The 22,569-nt window shown below is 37.2% G+C and overlaps 1 protein-coding gene across 4 annotated transcripts in view; it reads left to right on the forward strand.

Moving 5' to 3' along the window:
* The window catches only part of KDM6A (lysine demethylase 6A), a 274,760-nt gene that overhangs the window by 185,272 nt on the left and 66,919 nt on the right, over nt 1-22,569 (forward strand). For all 4 annotated transcript variants that reach the window (XM_084642140.1, XM_084642141.1, XM_084642142.1 and 1 more), the window contains exons 8-10: nt 3,708-3,742; nt 12,018-12,111; nt 20,209-20,335. In XM_084642140.1, the coding sequence (XP_084498266.1) occupies nt 3,708-3,742; nt 12,018-12,111; nt 20,209-20,335 (256 nt within the window). The remainder of the gene's footprint in view (nt 1-3,707; nt 3,743-12,017; nt 12,112-20,208; nt 20,336-22,569) is intronic.

The raw sequence follows: 22,569 nt of genomic DNA on the forward strand, positions 1-22,569 counted from the left end.
AAGAGCCTAAAGTAGTTATTTTAAACCTAAAAATGGTTTCTGGGCTGTTTTTAAAAAAACAACAAAAAACTTGTCTTTTCTATAACACTGATTTGGGTACCTAATAAAATTATGTCATCACGAGACTAAAAACTGAGCACTTGAAAGAGGAAGGAATATCTTAATGGGATTGACTATTTAAAACTTATTTCTTGTCTAGCACCTATGTAACTCTCACTGCCCAATCATTGCCTGGGGGAAAGCATATCTTTGTTAAAGATTCAGCACACTTCTCCCTTCTCTAAACCTTGTCTGTATTAGAATTTAAATGAGATGTGCTTGCTAACATTGTGGGTCTAGTGTAAAGTAGGAACGCTGCCTTGAACATGTGTTATTCTGATCAAGTTAAAACCTTAGGAGCTTAGCTTTGAACTCAGACACCTGAGTATGCGTTAAACTAAGTATCCATTGCTTGTCTGTACTAAACTTTTAGAATGTTCCAGTGTATGTCTACATTACAGACTAAATTGTAATGATGATAGGCACACCTGCATTAGCTTAAATTTAGCTAGTGCAGCTAATAGTAGCAATGAGGATGTGACTAACTTGTCTAGGCAGCTAGCCTGCACTTAAATCTGTGCTTTTCCATCTTCACTGCTATTGTTTCCCCTGCTAGCTTGATTAAAACTAATGCAGATATGCCTAAATGCACTAGAGTTACACCTGAATTTGCAGTGCAGATGTACCATCAGCCTTTTATCCTAGTGTAGATAAGGCCTCAGAGTGCCCATGCATGTACTTGAGGTACCACCCCATCCCCAAGAAGTCTTTCAACAAAACTAGGGAAGATCAGAATTCAATACTGCTGATATTTCTAAGGTAAAGAAACAAGCAGGACAAAAAACATGCAAACTCTTTCTGTAAATCATGGGGGGAAATCATTTGTGGCTCATCTTTAAAGAATAGCATAGTTTTAGGAATCAATGCAGGGATTTATGATGCTATATTTGAGCTTACGTTGATGTTTTCATTAGAAATTATTTTTTTTAGAGTCTGTTACTCTGCCAATATTTTTTAAGAAACTTGGTATTTATACTGTAAGACCAGGAATAATTGTGTTAGTCTTAAGTTATTTATTTTATTGTATTTAGCAAGTTATTAGAAGCTTTAAAGTGAAGAGATATTGGGACCTGGAAACTGGCCTTCCCCCACCTATCCTTTCACACAGGAGTATTCTCCATGACACAGCCCTCTGAACTGATAAACTAATTACTAATTAATTTCAGAGTAACAGCCGTGGTAGTCTGTATTTGCAAAAAGAAAAGGAGTATTTGTGGCACCTTAGAGACTAACCAATTTATTTGAGCATAAGCTTTCGTGAGCTACAGCTCACTTCATCGGATGCATACTGTAGAAAATACAGACAACGATTTTATACACACAAACCTTGAAAAAATTATCACTACAAAAGGTTTTCTCTCCTCCCACGCCACTCTCCTGCTGGTAATACTTATTATTACCAGCTTATTACCAGCAGGAGAGTGGGATGGGGGGAGAGAAAACCTTTTGTAGTGATAATCACCCATTTTTTCATGGTTTGTGTGTATAAAATCGTTGTCTGTATTTTCTACAGTATGCATCCGATGAAGTGAGCTGTAGCTCACGAAAGCTTATGCTCAAAAAAATTGGTTAGTCTCTAAGGTGCCACAAGTACTCCTTTTCTAATTACTAATTAAGAGCTGGATTCACCAGTTCAGTTTGACTGCTTTGCCTTGCCCTGCTGATGCAAAGCAGTTGTAAATTCAACTATTGGTGCACTCTGGCTGCTTTATGCTGTTCTGGTATACCAGTGAATCTGCTGTTAAATTAAAAGTTTTTAAAAAATTTGACAGAAATATTGCATAGTATCATTCTCTCAGGTTTCTTGTTTAGTATTCGTGTATGAGATTTTAAATAATTTAAAAAAAAAAGCAATATTCCTAAACAGAAAACTAGATGAAAATTGATTTTTGTCTCCTTAATATGAAATGGTCTCTGTGTTTTGCGGATAAAATAAAAATTGAGACAATTTTTAGTGAGTAATGTACACTGACTTTCAGTTAAAGTTTCTAAAGGATTTTTATCATATTAACCAAGGCTTTATCTACACTGGTACTTCATCGGCAAAACTTTTGTCGTTCAGGGGTGTTACAAAAACACACCCACCCCTGCCCCCCAAATGACAAATGTTTTACCGACAAAAAGCACCTGTGTAAACAGCGTTTTGTGAGCAGGAGCTCTCTCCTGCCCGTAAAGCCACTGCCGCTTGTGGGGGGTGGTGTAAGTTTCGAGAGCTCTCTCCTGCCGACAAAAAGCCGCTACACTGGGGTGCCTTTTAGTGGCTCAGCTGTAGCGGCGCAGCCCTGTTACTAAAAGCCTCGTAGCATAGCCATAGCCTTACTGAACATGATCCACAGTCAGAATTCATGTGTTGAGTGACAGTCTTTGGCCTACTAGGTTTTTAAAAAAAATCTTATTTAAAAAAGTTAAAATATAGATTTATGTGAATGCTTCAATGATGTTAGTTCTGGTTATTCATTTTCTTTAAATTATACATACTGTACATATGCATTTTCTCACTAGCACTTAGTTGCTGTATAGCTTGAGAGGAGTGATTGAAGTTACATTTGGTGAAAATAATAGTTTTCTGCAAATCAAAGTAGTTTTAGGGAATGGAATTTGTTTTTGCTTTGTTGGGTGGTGGATAATTATCCCCTGAAAAATTTATGTGAAAATTTACCAAACATAAAACAGCTTGTTCATAAACACATAGAGTAAATCATTTAAAAAAAAAAACAACAAAAAACCCCAACAACTTCCTAGCCAATCAGCCACCAGCAGTTGGGGGATGGACTGGCCCAGGATGTCTGACATCTTACTATTATGGTGGTAGGGAGTTAGAATTCCCTTAGATGCATGAATGCATAGTAGGGATGCTAAATGAATTTTTGACCTGTCCAGTCAATTGTCTGTAGTTTTACATGACTCTGTGGAAAAATGACCATTTTATGCTAGACTGTCTTCTGAAATAACTGATGCTGTATGTTACTGGAAATCTGAAACTCCCAGATTTCACAAGACAAATAACAGTTTTAGCTATTTGAGATACTGTGGTTTAAAATTAAATTCAGTTGCTGAATCAGGGCCTTTGAGGGGTAGGTGCATGCACTAAGACTAGGAGTAGGGGATAAGAAGGCTGTGTGTTTTTGCAGAGAGAATGTGTATGCTTTAGTGCATATAACATGTTTTTTCTGGTCTGTGACCTATCCAGTCAGCTCCACCAGTAATTAAATAACAGCAGAAAAATTGTATTTGCTTCTTTCTGATTGGCTTATGTACTGACAATATTACAACATGGTGCTGTTATGCATTTTCTCCATGAGAGACAGGTAGCTACTTTTGTTTTTGTTAAATTTGGTGTAATCTCAATAAGTTTTGTGCTATCTCATTTACAAGTTCAGGTTTTTGCATTGTTTCTATGTAAGCATAACACTGTTACTGGCACACATGTGCATATTCCATCAATGCTACTGTCAGATTTGAAATCACTAATAAAATTTATTTGGAAATAAACCTAAACTCATAATGAGTTACTTATGGTTTTTAAAGTCTTTACTATTAAATTATTTAGTTCTTATTAAATGACTGTTTTTATTATAATTAATTATTTTACTTTCCCACTTTTACAGTTCAGTTTCACATTGCCCACTTATATGAAATCCAGGTAAGTGTTAAGCTTTTTGTACTTTTGATGAAATATAGTCAGTGTATTATATAATCAGTGTGAAATCCAGCCCACTAGTGACACTTCTGTGAATGTAAGTTAGGCGGCACATGCTTTGTGATGTTCGCATCAACTTATGTTCATTAAGAAGATAATTATAATGGACGAACAGCTCAGGGAATGTAATTCGTTGTTGTAAGTTTGAAATATTGCACATATAAGAGGCTGGCTAGCTATTTTTTCTTAATCTTTGTATTTGCCAGTTCCTAGATACACTGTCAGTCATTTTCAGGCAAGAACTAAACTTTAACTATTGGCTAAAATTTCTTTGTGAAATTTTAAATTGACTTTCAATACAGTAGTTCCTAAAACAGTTGCCAGATGCTCTAAGGCTCCATATGTGTGAACATAAAGAAACCTATAAATGAGGTTATTGCCAGATAAGATGAGTCGTCATCTGCAGACTGTAAAGTTATGCTGTTATCAATTCTGGGCCAAATTCTGCCCTCAGAGTTTCCTCAGTAGGCTTTTGGTAATGTATAGACAGCTTATCCACCAATTTGAATGAAGAAGCCAGGATGCAAATAAATGTAACACACTAACTATTATATATACCTTCAATGTGTGGTGTAATTTGAGTGAAAACATAGTCACATAATGTGCATTGTACGCTTTCTATTGTGTATAGATATAGATACTAGTTGAAAAAAACAAGTAAAAGATGTGTCCTGAAGAACACAGATAAATAGAAAACAAAAGCTATTGTGAACAAAATAATGCCAAGTAAATTCTGTGCTTTCCTCAACTAAAGGATAAAATAAATGTAATTTTTGTGGGTGGAGCATAAATTGACTGTTTTGTGAAAGTTAAATCATTTTTAAAAAAACATGTATATTTTGTAAATCAAACATCCAGATCCTCATATCAGGTGTCTTACGTCAGTGGTTTCCAAACTTTTTACTGAGGTGACCCACCCACGGTCCAAATTTGTGGGGGGCCAGGAGGGCAAAATTATAGACTAGGTTTGTCCTTCGCTGCTGCCACCAGTGCTGCCTTCTCATGCTGCCAAGGGAGCACTGACTACCTGCAGCAGCGTTCTCTGCCCCAGCACCGCAATGCTAATTCTGGCCTTGTGCAGAAGGCAGGCTGTCATGGAAGGTTGGTTGAGCCAAACCTGAGTGGCACTGTAGCCATGCAGATTAGGTTGCAATGTCACTCACCCAAATTTGGACCAGCTGCCCCTCTGTCATTGACCGCCTCTCCTCCGCAACAGGCCAGAATTACCATTGCAGTGCTGGGGTTGAGGTCATGGGGCAGGTCATGAAGGAGGGGCAGCCGAGCCAAACCTTAGTGGTGGTGTTGCTGCTTCTTTGTATGGCTGATGTGGAGCAACAACTATAATTTTACATTTAAAGACAGATAATTACGTCAAGAGTAAGGTGGCTTGGGTTGTTGCTCTGAAGACCGGGAGATCATTGATCGATGTTCCGTCGCCGGGTTGCTGGCATTAGTTGTGATTTCTCATTTAACAGAGTGGGCTGTGTGAAGGCTGGCATTTTCCACTCCCGAGTGGTGATATGGCGCTGTGACCCCATGCACCAGAACACAATGCCTGGAGTAGGGAGTTAGGGTCAGCCCCACGGGACAGGAGCTACCACTGTGGCGTGCGTGCAGGGTGGGCTCACTCTCCAACCCCCACCCCACCGGGCCTGTGACCCATTAAACCTTCTCATGACCCCATCATTTGGGAGAAACAGCTTTATATAATTGGATGATGGGCATTTACTCTGAACAGTGTTTCGTCTGCGCTGAATTTTCCAGTAAGGTGTGTCTGAATTTAAAGCCTTATCTCAACACAGATTAGAGCCAAGAACTTGGGCTCTGATACTAGCTGCTGTAGTTCTTACAGTGTAGATGTGCTGTGACCAGCTTCAGTAGTGCTTCAAAGGGACGATCTTGTATGCTCTTATCCATTTTTGTGGCCATTCTAGGTGCATCCAAGCCAAAGTCTTTTGCCAGTCAACTATACATCTGTGTGGGATTGAGGGTTCCCATGGAACCAAAGATTCTGTTTAAAAACAACTTTTAAACAATGTGATGTTCTCCTACAGTTAACAGTGAAAACAAATATAAATAAAAGTGAAAATCACTTAATTGATTTTCATTTTCCAAGCTGAGCAAAATTCAGGAAGAAAACCAATATAAATAGCAAGAAATAGATTGGATTTTTAAAATTTTAACTTTTAATATTCTGAGTAATGTAAACAAGAACTTTGATTATAGCATGTTATTTTTAAGTTGTGTTTCTTTAAAGATAACCTGCAAATTTAATTAATTTGATTCATTTTGCCTAACTTGGTCATTGAATTCATTTTGTGGAAAGCCTCATATAGCACAACAAAGACTATATAAGTACATTTTCAGTGCTTTTCTACAAATGCTGTGCAACATAGTATATACTTCAGTCCTTACCAAACAATTGTTTGTTTAGAATGTAAATCTGTATTCTTCCTATACAACTGCAAATTAGCTCCTACAGTGGAAAATGCTGATTTTTCATTCTCCTAGAACTCCAATTTTGTGGCAGTTGCATGTCTTTTCCAGCAAGCCCACCTAGTTTGGTGTTAATATTGGAATAAATAACCAGAATTGGAGCTGATTACTAAGAAATACCCATTTAACCAAAATTGCAGTGGAGTTTTAGCAGTGTGGGTCATCATGTTTCAGTTTAAGTGATATCAAGAGGAATATACACATGTTTAATTGATTCTGCTTTTAATATGTGTAAGTGAAAAATGCATATATACAAGATTATAGGCTTGAGAGGTTATAGCCCAGAAGAAGGGCTATAAAAATAGAACTTGTCCATCTATACTGGAGTACAGTATTTTAGATAAATGACATACATACAAATCATTGTTTTCACCAACATAACTAGAGACAATATTGAAAAGGAGAAATGTATTATTCTGCTGTGCCAAAATTAACTAAAAATTTATAGTTTATACATGTTGCAACTTTTAAATAATGTGATACATTTAAAAATGTAATTTTTAAATCTGAAGTTTTATTCTATAAAATGCAAACTGTATGCATTTATGACGAATTACTTACGTTCAGGGCTAAGGCTTAGAGAGAGTTCTTGGATACAGCAGAGCTGTTTAAATGGCAGACTGATAAATTGCATGCATACTTAGTTGGGACCAGGAAACAGATTAACTGCACTGCATTTCAGTGAGTGAGCAATGTATAAACGGCACACTTTGTGTTTGTAAGCCTGCTTGTACAGATAAGTATATTTCGTGGAATAAATATTTTTATTTACTTGGATCTCTAAAATATGCTAGAAAGGGTGTCAGGGAAGTTTTAGACCTTTTCTCATGCTGAGTAGCACCTTGCTCTGATGACAGGTTTCAGAGCAGCAGCCATGTTAGTCTGTATCCGCAAAAAGAAAAGGAGGACTTGTGGCACCTTAGAGACCAACAAATTTATTTGAGCATAAGCTTTCGTGAGCTACGAAAGCTTATGCTCAAATAAATTTGTTGGTCTCTAAGGTGCCACAAGTCCTCCTTCACCTTGCTCTGAGTGATTCCACTAATGTCAGTGAGATATTTTTGGAGTAAAGGTCTGTTCAATACGAGTAAAAATACCAAATCTGCCCAAATTGTGAAACAAAAATTTCAGTTGTTTCAATGCCAGTAAAATTCCGCTTAATCTCCTCCGCAGTACAGTTCTTTGTTCAATTCATGATTTTTATGTTCTAGAATGATTGCTAAATATATCACTTACCTAAACGCAGTTTTTAAAAAATATTGTATACAGCACTTGTTCCTAAAGCAAATAGTTAAATATTAATGTTTGCGAGCACAATCTCTTCCTGTAATATTTTGACAATAGATATTTTGATTCTACCGGTTTAAGAATTGCCTATTGTAATGTTATCCATGTGGGCTTCAGATATGATAATAGTGTAAACAATGGGCGAGATCCTCAGCTGTTGTAAATCAGCAAAGTTCCATTGAAGTCAGTTGAACAATACTAATTTTTATCAACTGAGACTTGGTCCAATCGCTTTTCAGGCATTGCTCTCACATGCTGCAGTGCAACACACCTAAAATCAGTGACAAAACTGATTCTGTAGTAGCACATTTAGTTAAATTATTTTACAGTTTTTATTTTAATAATGAATCCAGTGCACTTAGCCTATTTTTAACTGTTGACAACATTATTAAATGCTGCCCAGGTTGTTAGAGTGGCGTGATATTGAAGGGTATGTGGCTGGTTGACAGGTTAAGGAATCAACCCTCTAATTCTGAATTCTAGTCTTGAGACTTTCAAGATTCATAGGCCAGAAATGGATCATTATGATTATCTAGTCTGACCCATGTAACTCAGACTATAGAATTTCACAAGTGATGCCAGCATCAAGCCTGTTGTAACTTCTGGCTGAGCTTGAGAATATCTCCTAGAAAGTCATCCAATCTTGTTTTAAAGACTTCAAGTGATGGAGAATCCACCAAATGTCTAGGTAAGGTTTTCCAGTGGTTACCCTCACTGTTAAAAATTCGTATTTCTACTCTGAATTTGTTTAGCTTCGACTTCCATCCACAGGATGTTGTTATGCCTTTATTTGCTGGACTAAAGAGCCTCTACTATCAGAAATCTTTTTTCTGTGTGTAGGTACTTAGAGACCTACATGCCTATGGGTGATCAAGTCACCTCTTAAACCTTCTATTTGATAAGCGAAATAGATAAGCTTCTTTAGTCTCTTACTGTAATGGTGTGTTTTCCAGACCTTGAATCATTCTTTTAGCTATTTCTCAAACCTTTCCAATTTGTCAATATCCTTTTTAAATATGGACATTAGGACACAGTATTCCAGTAATACTCTCTCACTAATGCATTGGTCACCCTGTTTAACCTTTTCACGTATTGGCATATTAGCTTATTTCTAGCACTCTGTATCTTCCCCAGTAATCCAAGATTTATTAAATATCAGTGAGTCACAGAACTCCTTCAGCCAGTTCTTTCAGAACTCTTGGGTGCAAGTTATATCTAGTCTTGCAGATTTTACAATGTTAACTTCAGTAGTTGCTGTTTAACATCCTCCTTATTTGCTACTAGAATAGAAAGTATTTCATACTCACACCTTTCAGTGATATCATCCAGTTTCTTTCCAAATATAGAACAGACATATTTATTGAACTCTTCTTCCTTTTCCTGCATCATTGACCATTTTACTATCCCTACCTAGTAACAGACCTATACCTTTGTAAGATTTCTTTTGGTCCTGATGATAAATTTTAAAAATTCCTTCGTATTGTCCTTAACCGTAATGGGCATGAATTTTTCAGATAGTTAGCTTCCCTTATCAGTTGTCTACGTTCTGTGACTGCTGAGTTAGTCATTGCTATCAACTTCCCCTTTTTCTGTTCATTCTATATTATTGCTGCTTTCACTTTCCTTCTTAACCAGACTGATATTTTAATCAAGAAAGTCCTGTCTTGTGATTGTAGAATTTGGGCTTTGGGGCATATTGCAAAGATAACAACTCCTAATAATCATTCATATTGCTTTGTTTAAATTTTAATTCCCTGTCAATTTTGCTTACAGTTGCTTTCAGCTTTATGAAATTGTCCCCTTTAAATCACCAAAGATAGATAGATATATTTTTACTGCTCAGGACTATATTCTGTTTGCACATAATCGATGTAACTAGGTTGTGAACATTTGCATCTCGACAGTCACTAACTTTTAGTTCAGTGGTCAGTTGATCTTCCTCAGAAATTAGGTCTAATTTTGAATATCGCTAGCTAAACTGTAATACATTTTATGTAAGGAAATTATTAGAATTTTTAAAAATTCCAAAAAAGTTGGATTAGTGGTAACATGAGACCTCCTGCATGTATCTCCCAGATTGAAATCAGGGAGGAGTAACTGAGGAATTAAGGCATTTAAAATAAATTTACCATTAACAATAATTACATTATATACAGTATATATAGTCACAATAACAGACACAGATTAATGCTGTCAAATAAAATTCAGCTGTTTTGAAACACTGCCCATTCAAATAGCGAAGGAAAGAGTACACAGTCTGAAAGCCTTTTTCATCACCATGGCCCTGAACCTATAAACTATTGTGATGGGTTTTCCCAGGATGCAACCTGGAACTGGGGTAGCGCTGAGCCCTCTCTTACCAACCTGGGCTCCCTCTCACACTATGATGATGTACAAGCTGCAAACCTCTCCACGTACTGCACTTACACAGACATCCACAGGCAGGGACACACGTAGTTGAATTACATGAATGCTTCTCCCAGCCACTTATGAACCAACAACAGAGAGTCTCCAGCTCCCCAGCTTAGGACCCCAGAGCTGTACCATCTTGCTCTGGTCAGAAGCCTGACCAGTGTAAGTGTTACCCAATCCACCCCTCCCTCATTGTATAGAGGACATGCACCAGCTTTTGTTCACTGTGCAGAGGTTTCCCTAGCACTTCAAGCAAAACACGCTGTTTTAGGTAAAATATAAAACAGATTTGTTAACAACAGAAAGATTTTAAGGGATTATAAGTGGTAGGCATCATGGATGGAGATGGTTACCAAAGAAAACAAAAATAGATGCACAATCTTAAATTCTATAAACTAGACAATATTTGAATCAGACAGATATTACAAGCAGGTTACAGATCTTCAATGCGTAGGTTGGAATGCTCCTTCAGCCTGGAACCACCTCCCCAGTTCAAAAGTCTTTGTCCTCCAGACATGTTTCTAGGTGTTGAGTTGTGTGGGGGAGTGAGGCCAAGTGATGATGTCACTTCCCCTCTTTTATAGCTTCTTCCAGCTTGCTGGAAAGAGACTTTGCTATGACTTGGATCAAGCAGTCTCCATTGTATACTGTTTCTAGGATAGTCCTTGAGTGTGTGGACTCCCTTTAATGGGCCATCAGCAGCATCTGGCTGCTCCATTGTTGTACCCGAAAGGCTGATTGTGGGTGTTCCCAACCTCACAACATATTTCAGTAACACACACATAGCAAAACTTTATAACTTCCCATACAGTGATAGCACATACAATCCAATAAGATATTAATGTTTAACAGATCAAGACCTCTAAAATGATACCTCACAAGGCATACTTTGTACAAAACATATCATAATTATATGACAGTGGTGAATATGAGGGCTCCAGGGTGCTGCTTTGAATTGGAGTGCCACAACTACTCAGAGGTTTGCAGCTTGAGGCCCCATGCTTCTACAGTACATATGAATTAGAAAGTGAACACGTTCATGATTCAAGCACATGTTGTATAAATAGAGGATGACAAGATAGAATATCCTAATGTTGCTAATATATTTCAGTACCTTTAGTGGCTGTGTATATTTGAAAATCAGAGCTCCCAGTATGACTGAAATCATCCTACTACCGGGCAATAAACATCTAATGCTACCTACAGCCATAAGTTATAGAAAAATAGATTTTAAAATATTGACCTTTTTTGCATCATCTACAAACTGCCTCAGTCACCAATATTAGAGCATGGCTACACTACAGCAGCCCAGCTTTGGCGGTGTAGGTGTAGCGCCATAGTGCAGACGTTTCTTACATCAGTGGAAGGGGTTTTTCCACTGATGTAGTTAATCCACCTCTGCAAGAGGCAACAGCTACGTTGACCTTGCTGCATCTTCACAGGGGGTTAGGCTGAGATAACTTCAGTGCTCAGGGTGTAGTATTTTTCACAGCCCTGGGCAAAGTAGCTAGGCCAATCTTATTTTTAAGTGTAAACAGGGTCTTGGTTTTTGTTTGTTTCTGTTTTGGAGTTTGTGGGAGGAATTTACAAGTTTATTGACTGCACTCTGTTACTATAGCAATGAGCTCAGTAGACACCCTGACTAAAACAGTATAGAAGTATAGGGCCAAATTTAAGAAAACCCATTTTGATATTGCAGTGACCATTGGTTTGAATATAAATGGCATGATGCATATGTAGGAAACCTGGCTAAATCACTCTTTTGCAAAAATTTTCCTCTTAATTATATTGTTTTATGTATTGACTTTATACCAACTATTATGTCTTCAGACAGGTTATTCCACTGCACTATGTATCTCCATCATTAAAGCTTTCATTGCACTGTATACAAGAAATTTTGTTGTAGATTTTCTTGGAATGCATTTGTGTGCTATCAGTGCTGTGCCACAGTTACTATTGGTAGTAGGATATAAATTTTATGAATAATCCATTTCCTTTCCTTCACCCCCCACCCCTCCTCCAGAGAAAGTATCACTCTGCAAAGGAAGCTTATGAACAACTTTTGCAGACCGAAAACCTTCCGGCACAAGTAAAGGCAACTGTCTTACAGCAATTAGGTATGTAAAAGCAAGTTTTCTTTTATTTGTATGTGTTTGGATTTGCCTCTCTAGTTGTTTTTATTTTGCTGTCTGTCTTTGCAATTAATAATAAGTGCATTCAGAAGATGCTTTTTGAAGGCTCTTTTTCCAGTGAGTCAAAAATTCACTAAATATCATACATGAGGTTTTTACCCAAGTTAGAGAGAATAACAACCATAAATAACCTCTCTACTAGTAGAAGGGAGGGGAGAGACAGATTTTAAATGAAAACTTTATAATTTGTAGGGTTCTTGGATATTATAGTGATTTATACTAACAGTACATTGTGTAGTATAGGAGAGAATTTTGGTGAAAAACAGGAGCGGTTAAGCACCAGTTGCAACAAAATACTTGTTTTATTTGTAGGGAGGGTTTATAATGGAAACTGCATAAATGAGTGAAAAGAAACGTAAAAGCTGGAGTCATTTTCCATGTTTTGGAAAGTTCAGGTATCTTCTTTTAGTCTAGATTTTCTACTGGATGGGTAGAACATTCTTCATTTATCATGTAGGTTTTATAAAAATAGTTTCAAAGTATATTCACTTTAATTTTTTATTTAATACAGTGAATTCTTCATTCACTACTATCATGTTTTTATTTAATTTAATATTTTTAATATTTATTTAGTCTGCTTTCTTCAGTTTTCCTTTCCTTTTTGATAATTGGCAGACAACTTCATCAAGAATTTGTCTATAATGCTTGCCTTTTGCGATGTAGATTGGTTGTGTATTGCTTGGATTTAATTTACTTAGCTTTTGATTTTCTGCATAGGAGTAAAAATAAATAAAACTTACTGAAATTTACATCTCCTATTTAAGAGCATGAATGGTAGAGACACCACAGCAGCTACAGATCAAATTGATTTGAGGAAATAATCACTAGTCCCTACTTTTGAAACCCATAAGTGGGGCATGGGGTAAGAGAAGATATTCAGATGTAGCTCAGGTTTTTTGCAGTCAAATAAGGCAATGGTCTCTCCATTTCAGTTTTTTCCCCCTAAAATATTCAGAAGTATATTTAGTATTCAGAAAATAATAGATATCCTTCATTCACAAAACACAGACATACAATGGCAATACAGATTTCCACAAACGTTTAAACAATGCTTTTATACAGTATGCTAGCTTTTATAAGTAGTGAAAGCGTAGTTCGTTCTCCATAAAGACTTAGTCTCCATGAGTGATGATTATTTATGAATCACTTGTTCCCTAAAAATTATGTTGAGTGAATCTACTCAGTCTGGATAGTCGACCACATTGTGATAAAGTGGTAACTTCCTTATGGGCAAAAGGACAGAACTGCCTGAACCAAAACACTCGAGTAAAATGATATGCAGCTTATGTTTCGGACTGCCAGTCAGATGTGCTCCATCAGATCCATGGTGCTTGTCTCAAACATGAACGCTAGTCGACTATAATAAATCAATTCTTCCTCAGGCAGAGTATGACCCAGGTGTGTAAATAATTTGGCACTAAGGAAAAATAAAGGTAAATGTTATCTCTGCCAGAATGGTGTAAAAAGAAAGCTTATTGTATGCTGCTGGCAAAAGAAGTGAAGAACATGTTTTTATGAACATTTGTGTCTTTATGTTGAATTTTTTACTTCCTGCAAAAGACAGTTCTAGCAGCAAAAAGACTTCTTTTTTCAGCTAGGAAATGCCTCTTGAGCAAGATGCAAATTTAGATGACGACCAGTCCTCAGATATATGTTTAGCTGAGAGGGAAAAGGACTTTAGTTTGGGAGGGGAACCTTTGTATTCTGGCAGATATATGTGTGTGTGTGCACATCAAATATTTCACAGCCATCATACCCAGTCCTATGAGGTATAACGCAAAACCCATGAGTTAGTTTCTTCCATTGCTCCGTCATTCTTCATTTAATATATTTTGCTACTTGTATAGACAAATAATAATTCTTTTTAACCTCTAACCTAAAATGACATTGGTTTGTAAAATGAAATGTTGTTTTCTTTGAGATCCAGTAATCCTTTGGGTAAGAGGATTGAGTTCAATCATTTTGAATCTTTTAGACCACCCATAACCATTAGAGTTTGTGAACTTTTCCTCTCAAGGCAAACGGGTACTGGTCTGTTAAGTGCAGGAACCCAGTGTGCATGTTCAAGGGCTTTTGTCCTTTAAGGCCACGAATTCTGGGAGGTATAGTCCAGAAGGAATGATGGGGATACAGTCTCAAAGTCATATGGCTGATCATGTGAGCAAAGTAGGAAATAGAAAGCAGTCTCTATCTTCATCAGTCCGAGAAAAACACCAGGGACTGGGGAAAAGCTGGTATACGTCTCTACAGAAAATGGGAGGAGGACAGCTGCCTGGCGAAGAGCAATGGTCAAGGGTTCAGAGTGGGATTGATGGAGCTCTTTTCATAAAATGAGCTGGAACAGGAGTCAGACTAGCATCAACCTTGGTAGAGAAATACTGTGAGCCCCTGATACAAGGGAGACTGTGCAGCCCTGGGTAATGACGAGTAAGGACTATGAAGCCTTGGGGAAGGGACAAAAGTAGAGTTACAAGGGTGAAAGGTTTCAGAGTAGCAGCCGTGTTAGTCTGTATTCGCAAAAAGAAAAGGAGGACTTGTGGCACCTTAGAGACTAACCAATTTATTAGAGCATAAGCTGGCTGAATACATGTTTTAATAATAATGTAACTCGGGAGTGGAGGAATATGTGGTGAAATTCAACATTGTATTTGAGAGTTTGAGTTGCTGAAGAAGCAAGGAAAACAGAGGCACAGCAGTGCAGCTAGACTGAATGGGTACAATGTAAATCTCTTACAGGGTACATTTTGACCTTGGTTCTAGAACAGCCACTGAATGCTTTGAATTTAAGAACTTCTCTATTTACCTAGCTATTATTGTTAGCAGACCCTATTTTAAAGGATACCTTTTAATTTGTTGAAAATTAGATTGTGGGATTAGTGCGTTATCACTTTTCACTGTGTTGCATAGTCCATGCCTTCGCTAGGTACTGTAGTCAAAACTTACTACCATGTTTTGGGGTTTGTTTTTGCCAGGGACCAACATCTGCCCTCAGGTACAGCAGTTGGAGTCCAGAAAAAAATCTGATTCAAACAATGTATATTTTGTATCATTGCTTTTCAGCCCTCTCCTCCATTCTCTTCAGAAATGTCTCTCATAGAATCTGTTATGTCAGGAAGTTGTCATCCATGTTCAGTTGGGATCAATAGAATAGTTTCTCCAATAGGACGAAAGGAAGGGTATCTTCCTTTTTTTCCCTTATACCAGTACTTTACCTTATTGTGCTTATGGGCAGAAAAGAGGCCCGGCCTCACTGATCTGTGCCATTCTGAGGGGTAGGTGTTGATGTTGATTTTTTCCTCCTCCTCCCGCATGTTATCAGGAAGATAAAATGGGAAACAACCCCTATCTTACTTGCTCCAATGTGGCTTGCAAGTTCTGGTATCCAGATCTTCTGGAACTATCATAGGAGCTTCCCTTCTTGTTATTGATGGTCACCGGTATATTTACTGAATGTTCCACTAAGGGTACAGCATGTTTTCCTGTGGTTATGCAAACTTTCATCAAGAAAGAAATAAGCTTCCCTTTAGCAAGAGGATTGAGGAAATGTAGTGCATTTTTTGCAGTTTCATTCCCATTATCCTACGCTATCTCCTTTATTTCACTCAGGGTTGTCATTGGTCAGTGTACGACACCTTTCTCCACATCATACACCTATTCAGACATATTTTTTTATGATTGTCCTAATGTAAATAAATAACTCTTTCAAAAGACTAATATTTTCCACGAATTTGTAAATCTGCACGGATTTGGATCTAATTTTGAACGTGATTGTTGGAGCCCACAGAAGAACATTGCTTGTATCAGATTTCTGAATTTTTTTTTCCTAGTGGCTATCTGGAGAATGAACGATCTCCAGGCTTTTAGGATTGATTCCCGTTTGCAGTATTTCATCAGGTTAAATGTGGTCCTTTTCCCACAGTAACCTCTTGTTCCCTATTTTCAACACAACTTGTAGTCTCCAAGGCATTCCCAGTGCTTCTACTGACTACAGCTGATGCATGGGAGGAACTTTTTATGGGCTGTCTAAACCAAGTGCTCCAGAATAAGTAGCTTTTTCTTCCTGACTGTCTATTATAAGAGCTTGGAAGTTTACCTTCCATTCTAGAAGATACCAGGCTAACTTTTACCTCAACACAATCTAAGACTCAGTAACTTAATTAAAAACATTTATTAAGACTATCTAGAGGAAATCACTCATATACTCTGCAGCGAAATAGGTAGGAATACTATGGGTACTGGCCAGTTGATTACTTTGCTTTACTTTGTCTAGCATGTGGAGGGGAAAGTGTGTTTCATGTAATTAGATTTTATTGTTATGGATGTGCACATGGTATAACAGTTAGGGTTGTGAGTCTGATTTCTTGACTTTTGAGCACTTCCCTTTGTAACTTTTAATGTTGTTTTACTATAGGTTTTTATGAGTAACCTGTCTAACACTTAACAGATATAAGAGTGGGGTGTGTGAAGGTGTGTAAATAAAACATTTTATATAAAACAGATATGTCTATTATATGTATTATGATGTTTTGTGATAGTGCCTGAGGGCCAGGATCCCCTTATGCTGGGCACTGTACAAACACATGACAAAAAGTTGGCCCCTGCCCCCCAAAAGAATTTACAATCTAAGCATTAGACAAAAAAGAAAAGAAAAAACAGACAAGTGAGGGAGCACGAGGAAACAGGAAGATAATACTGGTTAACATTCATAGATTCTAAGGCCAAAAGGACTGATTGTGATCATCTAGTGGGTCTGAACCTATTTACCATTGTGAGCTGCATATGCAGCTCTCTGTGTAATGTGGGCCGCATCCACACAATATATATACACTACCTGTTGGCCCTGAGGATATCACATGGACTGCAGCTGTGTGCTGATTGGGTTGCAGTTTGAGAACCACTGAGCCAGGCTGACCTTGCATATAACTTCCCCTAAATAATTCCTAGAGCATGTCTTTTAGAAAAAATCCAGTCTTGATTTGAAAATGGACAGTAATGAAGAATTGTTCTCATGGTAAATTACTGTCACTGTTGAGAGTATGCCTTATTTCCACTCTGAACATCATATGCAGTGGTCTCAACACACTAGCTGCCTAGCAGTTGTCATACTTTTTGTAGGCATTACAACAAAGGAGAGTTTGAAGAAGTACAACAAAGTAGTTTTGAGAATTTTATAGGGAGCTTCTCCCATGTGTGAGGGGCAGCATGAGAGAAAGAATGAAGGTGCTTCAGGATGAATAAAAATGATTTAAAAAAAATCCGATTTTTTTATTTAAATTGGATTTTTTTGATAAAATGCTTTTTGGGGAAAAACCTATCTAAAGATAGTTTTAATTAAGATACATTATAGCACAAAGATATCTCATCATGGAGTAGAGATTATAAATTCTAATTCTATAGTATGAGACAATATATTCATGTAATCTTTAAGAAAAGTTTTGTAAATGAGTTCCAATAGTTCATGGATTAGGGACCCAAGTTTATGGGGTTCCAGGGGCTTCTGTATAGATTATTTAGGTTAATCTTGCTATCTACCCAATGGAACTCAGCGCTCAGTCTAGAAGATAGTATCAGAGATGCTTAGTTTTGCAGTTCTCAAACTGGATTTGTGTCTCCAGAGATAGCATGCTGGTTAACAGCAAAAATGTTTTAAAATAAATATATACAGGTGAGAAATAACAGACCTCAACCCTATTGTCCATCTGCAAATTTGTGTACACAGAGTCAATCCCTTACCTCTCTCTAAAAGTGCAAAGTTTCAAAAAGTTCAATGAATAGAAGATTGTAGGGGGCGGAATAGATCTGGACAAGGAGAAGAAGTCTGGAGATAAATGTGAGAAGAGAGGTAGAGGCAGTAGAAACAAAAGTAAAACTGTTTGAGCAGCATATTCCAGAAGTCTTGAAGTCTTTCTGAGTGTAGCCTTCGTTAATTTGAGATCTACCATACCATTCTCTCACTAGAAGAGAGAACCTATAATGGCAGCAGGCTGTAAAAGAGACCCAGTTTGGGAATATTTTAATGAAGTTTCTTTACCTGTGGGTAAGACAGGCATATGTGCAAAATGCAAAAAGTGCAACAAAGAAATGCAAGGTCTGGTTGCCCTAATGAAACAACATCATGAGACGTGTTCCTTCTCAGGAGGAAGCTGCATTGAAGTTGATGAAAGGAACATCACTTTAAAAATGTATAGTCTGTACCTTCTAAAAATGAAACCTACGTCTATCTCTGAGTTGTGAAGAATATGTATTAAGTTTATAACAACCAACAAGAATGCACTTTTATCTAGAAATCCATGATTAAATCAAGTCTTCCTGACTAGTGATTTGAATCAAATTAATTTAAATCAAATCCACCCCGAGGTGCTTGTTTGAAAATTTACAAGTCAGCAATGAAGGCTGGCATTATTGGTAGAATGGTAATAGAAGTCAAAATCTCAGCAGGATAAGAGAGATGATAGGTAGCATGGGGATAGTTCATGAAGGGCCTTGAAAATGAACACAAGTAGTCTTGTGTTGAAGGCAGTGGAGAGGAACGAGCCAGTTGGGTGCAAAGAGAGGGGTGACAAAGTCAAAGCGATGACAGGAAAATGATCTTTGCAGCAGCCTTTTGAATGAATATAAGTGGGGCAGGATTGCATTTGTAAAGGCCCGAGGAGAGCTGCAGTAGCTGAGACGTGAGATGATGTGGGGGGGGGGATCTAGCAGTAGGACCATCTCAAAGGTGAGGCCCAGGTTACGGTCCTGCATGCCAGAGGGAGAATGGTGGTATTGGCCACGGTGTCTGAGGAGAGTGTGTGGGGATAGATATATAAAACATTTAAAAAGACAAACGTGGGGGGGGGGAGTTAAAATTTGCAGTGCATGTATTGTTTGCTTGCTAGCTTTGGTTTTTATTTTTAAATTGAAATTGTAAGAAATAAGGGTGTATTGCATAGATTCATTTCACTTTCATGTAAGAAACTGTAGCTATATAACAGAAACCTTTCGCTATAAAGATTGTGGACCAGAATTTTAATTTGCATAAGCAGGCCCATAGCCTCAGAAGAGAAATCCTGTTACTAAACATTTTTCACAGATTGCTAATAAAATGGACAAAAGGATATCCAGGGGATCCACAGTAAAATTAGGGATACTTTTTGTCAAAAAAATAAAAACAAGAGAAAAAGTAAGTCTACTTAGATTAGAATTTTTCATTCCTTTCCGTATTACAGCCCTTTTCTGGGCTCAACCCTCCACAGGCTGCTCACTCCTTCCTGGGTAGGGTTGCCAACCATCCAGGATTGGCCTGGAGTCTCCAGAAAATAAAGATCAATTTTTAATTAAATGTTGTCATGTGATAAAATCTCCAGGAATACATCCAACCAAAATTGACAGCCCTATTCTTGGGTTCTGCAGGATTTTGTCCCAATCTTGTATAGAGCAATGCCTTCCAGGGCTTTTTCCCTGGAGTCCAAACCCTTCTCTCCTTTGTATCAGGATGTTTCTGCACCACCTTTTCTGGTGGCAGACAAGAGAATCCCCGCCCTCTCTCTCCTTTGGGTTCCAGTCCAGGAACCCTAGGACAAGCAGCCACACTCCGCTCCGTCAGACTTTAGCTGCTGCATCTCTGGTCTCTCTTTGACCTGGGCCTTCTTTCAGGCCATTTCCCACAGCTCCCCCTTGGGCTTACAGTACATCTGCCTCTTTAAGCCCTTCACTCTCTAGCAACTGGAAAGGGATTGTAGGGATTCTCCTCTCCCTGCACCTTCCTTCTCATCTGGGCTTCCTCCCCACAGCTGGGACTCATCCTTAATTGGATCTGGCCCATGATGCAGATGCAACCAGGCGTGTTAATTGGACTCTCATCCCCACATTAACCCTTCCACTATCAATGTGGAGTAGATGCCCCGAACAGTGGTATGTAGTAGATTTCTTGTTTTTTTTTAAAAAAAAAAGTGGGTAAATATTATCACCACTACCCTACTCCAAAATGTTAAGCAGCACTTTTGAGAATTTGGCTTTTGTGATTTGTAACTTCTTTTGTAGGTTGGATGCATCACACCGTGGATCAGCTAGGAGACAAAGCAACCAAGGAAAGCTATGCTATTCAGTATCTTCAGAAGTCCCTTGAGGCAGATCCTAACTCTGGCCAGTCCTGGTATTTCCTTGGAAGGTGAGAGAACTGGTGGTATAGCCACTGTAATAAAGGCTGTGTCGTGTTTTTTAATAAAGCTTGTTTTGAGAGGTTGTGGTTGAATTGAAAATATTCTCTACCGTGTGAGAGCTATCCTGAAAATATCAGTTCGGGAGTAATTTTCCTTTAAAATAAATAACATCACATATTCTTAACTTAAACAAATGGGAAAAATGATGAAACTGCTGAAGTCCAGCTTTGTTATTTTGAGGGAAAATATGCTAAATTGGAAAGATATTTAAGTGAAAGTGCCTGTGCAATAAATGTTTTAATTAGAAATTTAGTAGATAATTAAATAAAGAGACAGAAAATACTCTGTACACGTGTGCAAAAGTGTACATGATTCCTTTTATGCCTTGAACGCAAATGCCTCAGATGTTGTCATCTAAGCTAAATGGCTGCTCTAGTCTGATACTACACTACTCACTTTTTTCTTTCTCGCCTATTGTCACATACATCTATTCTCCTCTCACTGTAAATTGCCAGCAAAAACACTTGCATTTTTCTTGCATACTTCTCCATTCTCTCACTTTTCTATTGTGAAAGTTTCTTTAAAGTTTTTTCTCTACTTATAATATAGTTTGTTTTTCTGTAATATATAAGGTAAACGTTAGACTGGAATAGCTCAGATGTAGCCATTCTGACTTCCAAGATAAGTGGTCCATACTTTAATATTTAACTCTTAGCCTTGTAAGTTGGTTTTTGTTTTTTTTTTGTATTGTAAGTTATTTGTTGTTGTCGTCTGTGGTAAATACTGTGCATTTTATGCCCCTTCTTGTTTTTAAAAAAGATAGAAAAGTTAGGAAACTCATACTAGTAAACAGTAACTTGAGCAATATTTAGGCTTTTAATACATCTTATCTTCTGTAGGCCACAACCGCTTGCGTGTGACTTGATTGCACACTCTTGAGTTAGATCTCTTCCATCCAGTCAAAGAAGCTGTTACCCATATTATGGGGAAGATAGACAAATATAGTGCTTTAACTAAAATAAAATTCTTCAACTTTGATTTTCCTAGGTTTTCTAGTTGTGTGTAAATTATGTTTGAACATTCTTTACTTTTGTTATATTTGAATTATTGTGATGAACTTATTTTAAGTTTTGGTGGGAGTTGAATTTGACTATCATGATACTGATAGGATCCTTAAAATTCCTGAGAAACTGGTTTTAACACAGATGCTGGGACTTTGTTTCATTACGTTTTAGTCTAACTTATTATCTTTTGAAGCTTTTTTACTTAATCCTGGTGAATATTCATAAGTGAAGTAAAATACTGGTAGTGTTTTACTAGATTCCTTTCCTACTGTACCTAATATAATGTAAAAGAAGAACCTCTGGTTTTTTTCATGCTTAAAGGTAGATAATTTTTGCCTTTATTTTGCTCATATTTGTCTCTATTTTTTTTACAAGAATAAATTTTCAATTATTTTCTGTGTATTCTGAAGACTTTATCTTCCCTGTTTGCCTGCAATTTAGTTCTTATGCAATGTGTGCAAAACCAAAGAAAATACTTTTCTACTTAAGTTTCAGTATCTTATTTTCTTTCTGATTATGATGGAAGCAGTCATTTTTCCTTGTAGCATAATTACAGCTCACTCTTCTTTGTGTTCTAGTGTTTCTGCTTACCATGTCATACTGCTTTTGAAAATGTTATATATACTTAGAATTCACATAATAAATTATATTAAAAAAATACAGAAGAATAAATTCAGGATTTTTCCTAAATTTGGTTCATCCTGTAGACTAGACTGTAAAACTATACTTTTTATTGTCGTTTAACATTTTATTAAGAATGGTGTGGGAAGGGTATTTACAGTACTAACTGCATACACCCAAAGACGACCTACAAGATAGAATGTACTTACTAAAATATTCCCTGTATTTGTAGTGTCACTATATTAGTTGTCATAAATTCTCTTCTCTAGTATTTCAACTTCCCTGCCACCAAGATTTAATTTTTTTTAAATGCACACAAGTTGACTACTTGGGAACAGGAAGTTTAATTCTTCCCGTGTTGCAATCTGTATGTAAATATTTTCCCTTTTGCTCAATGAAATACCACAGGTGAAACGTGTACATTTCCAGAATGTAGTATTAATTCTGGACATTAGTATAATGTAGCATGTATTAGCACTTAAAGCAAGTTAAACTTTGCATAGCTGATGCTGAAGAATTAGTGTATTTTACAAATAAATTAGTAATAATGATTCAGA

The sequence above is a fragment of the Lepidochelys olivacea genome (genome assembly GCF_965140295.1).
Source record: "Lepidochelys olivacea isolate rLepOli2 genome assembly, chromosome: 1".
Lineage (NCBI taxonomy): Eukaryota > Metazoa > Chordata > Testudines > Cheloniidae > Lepidochelys > Lepidochelys olivacea.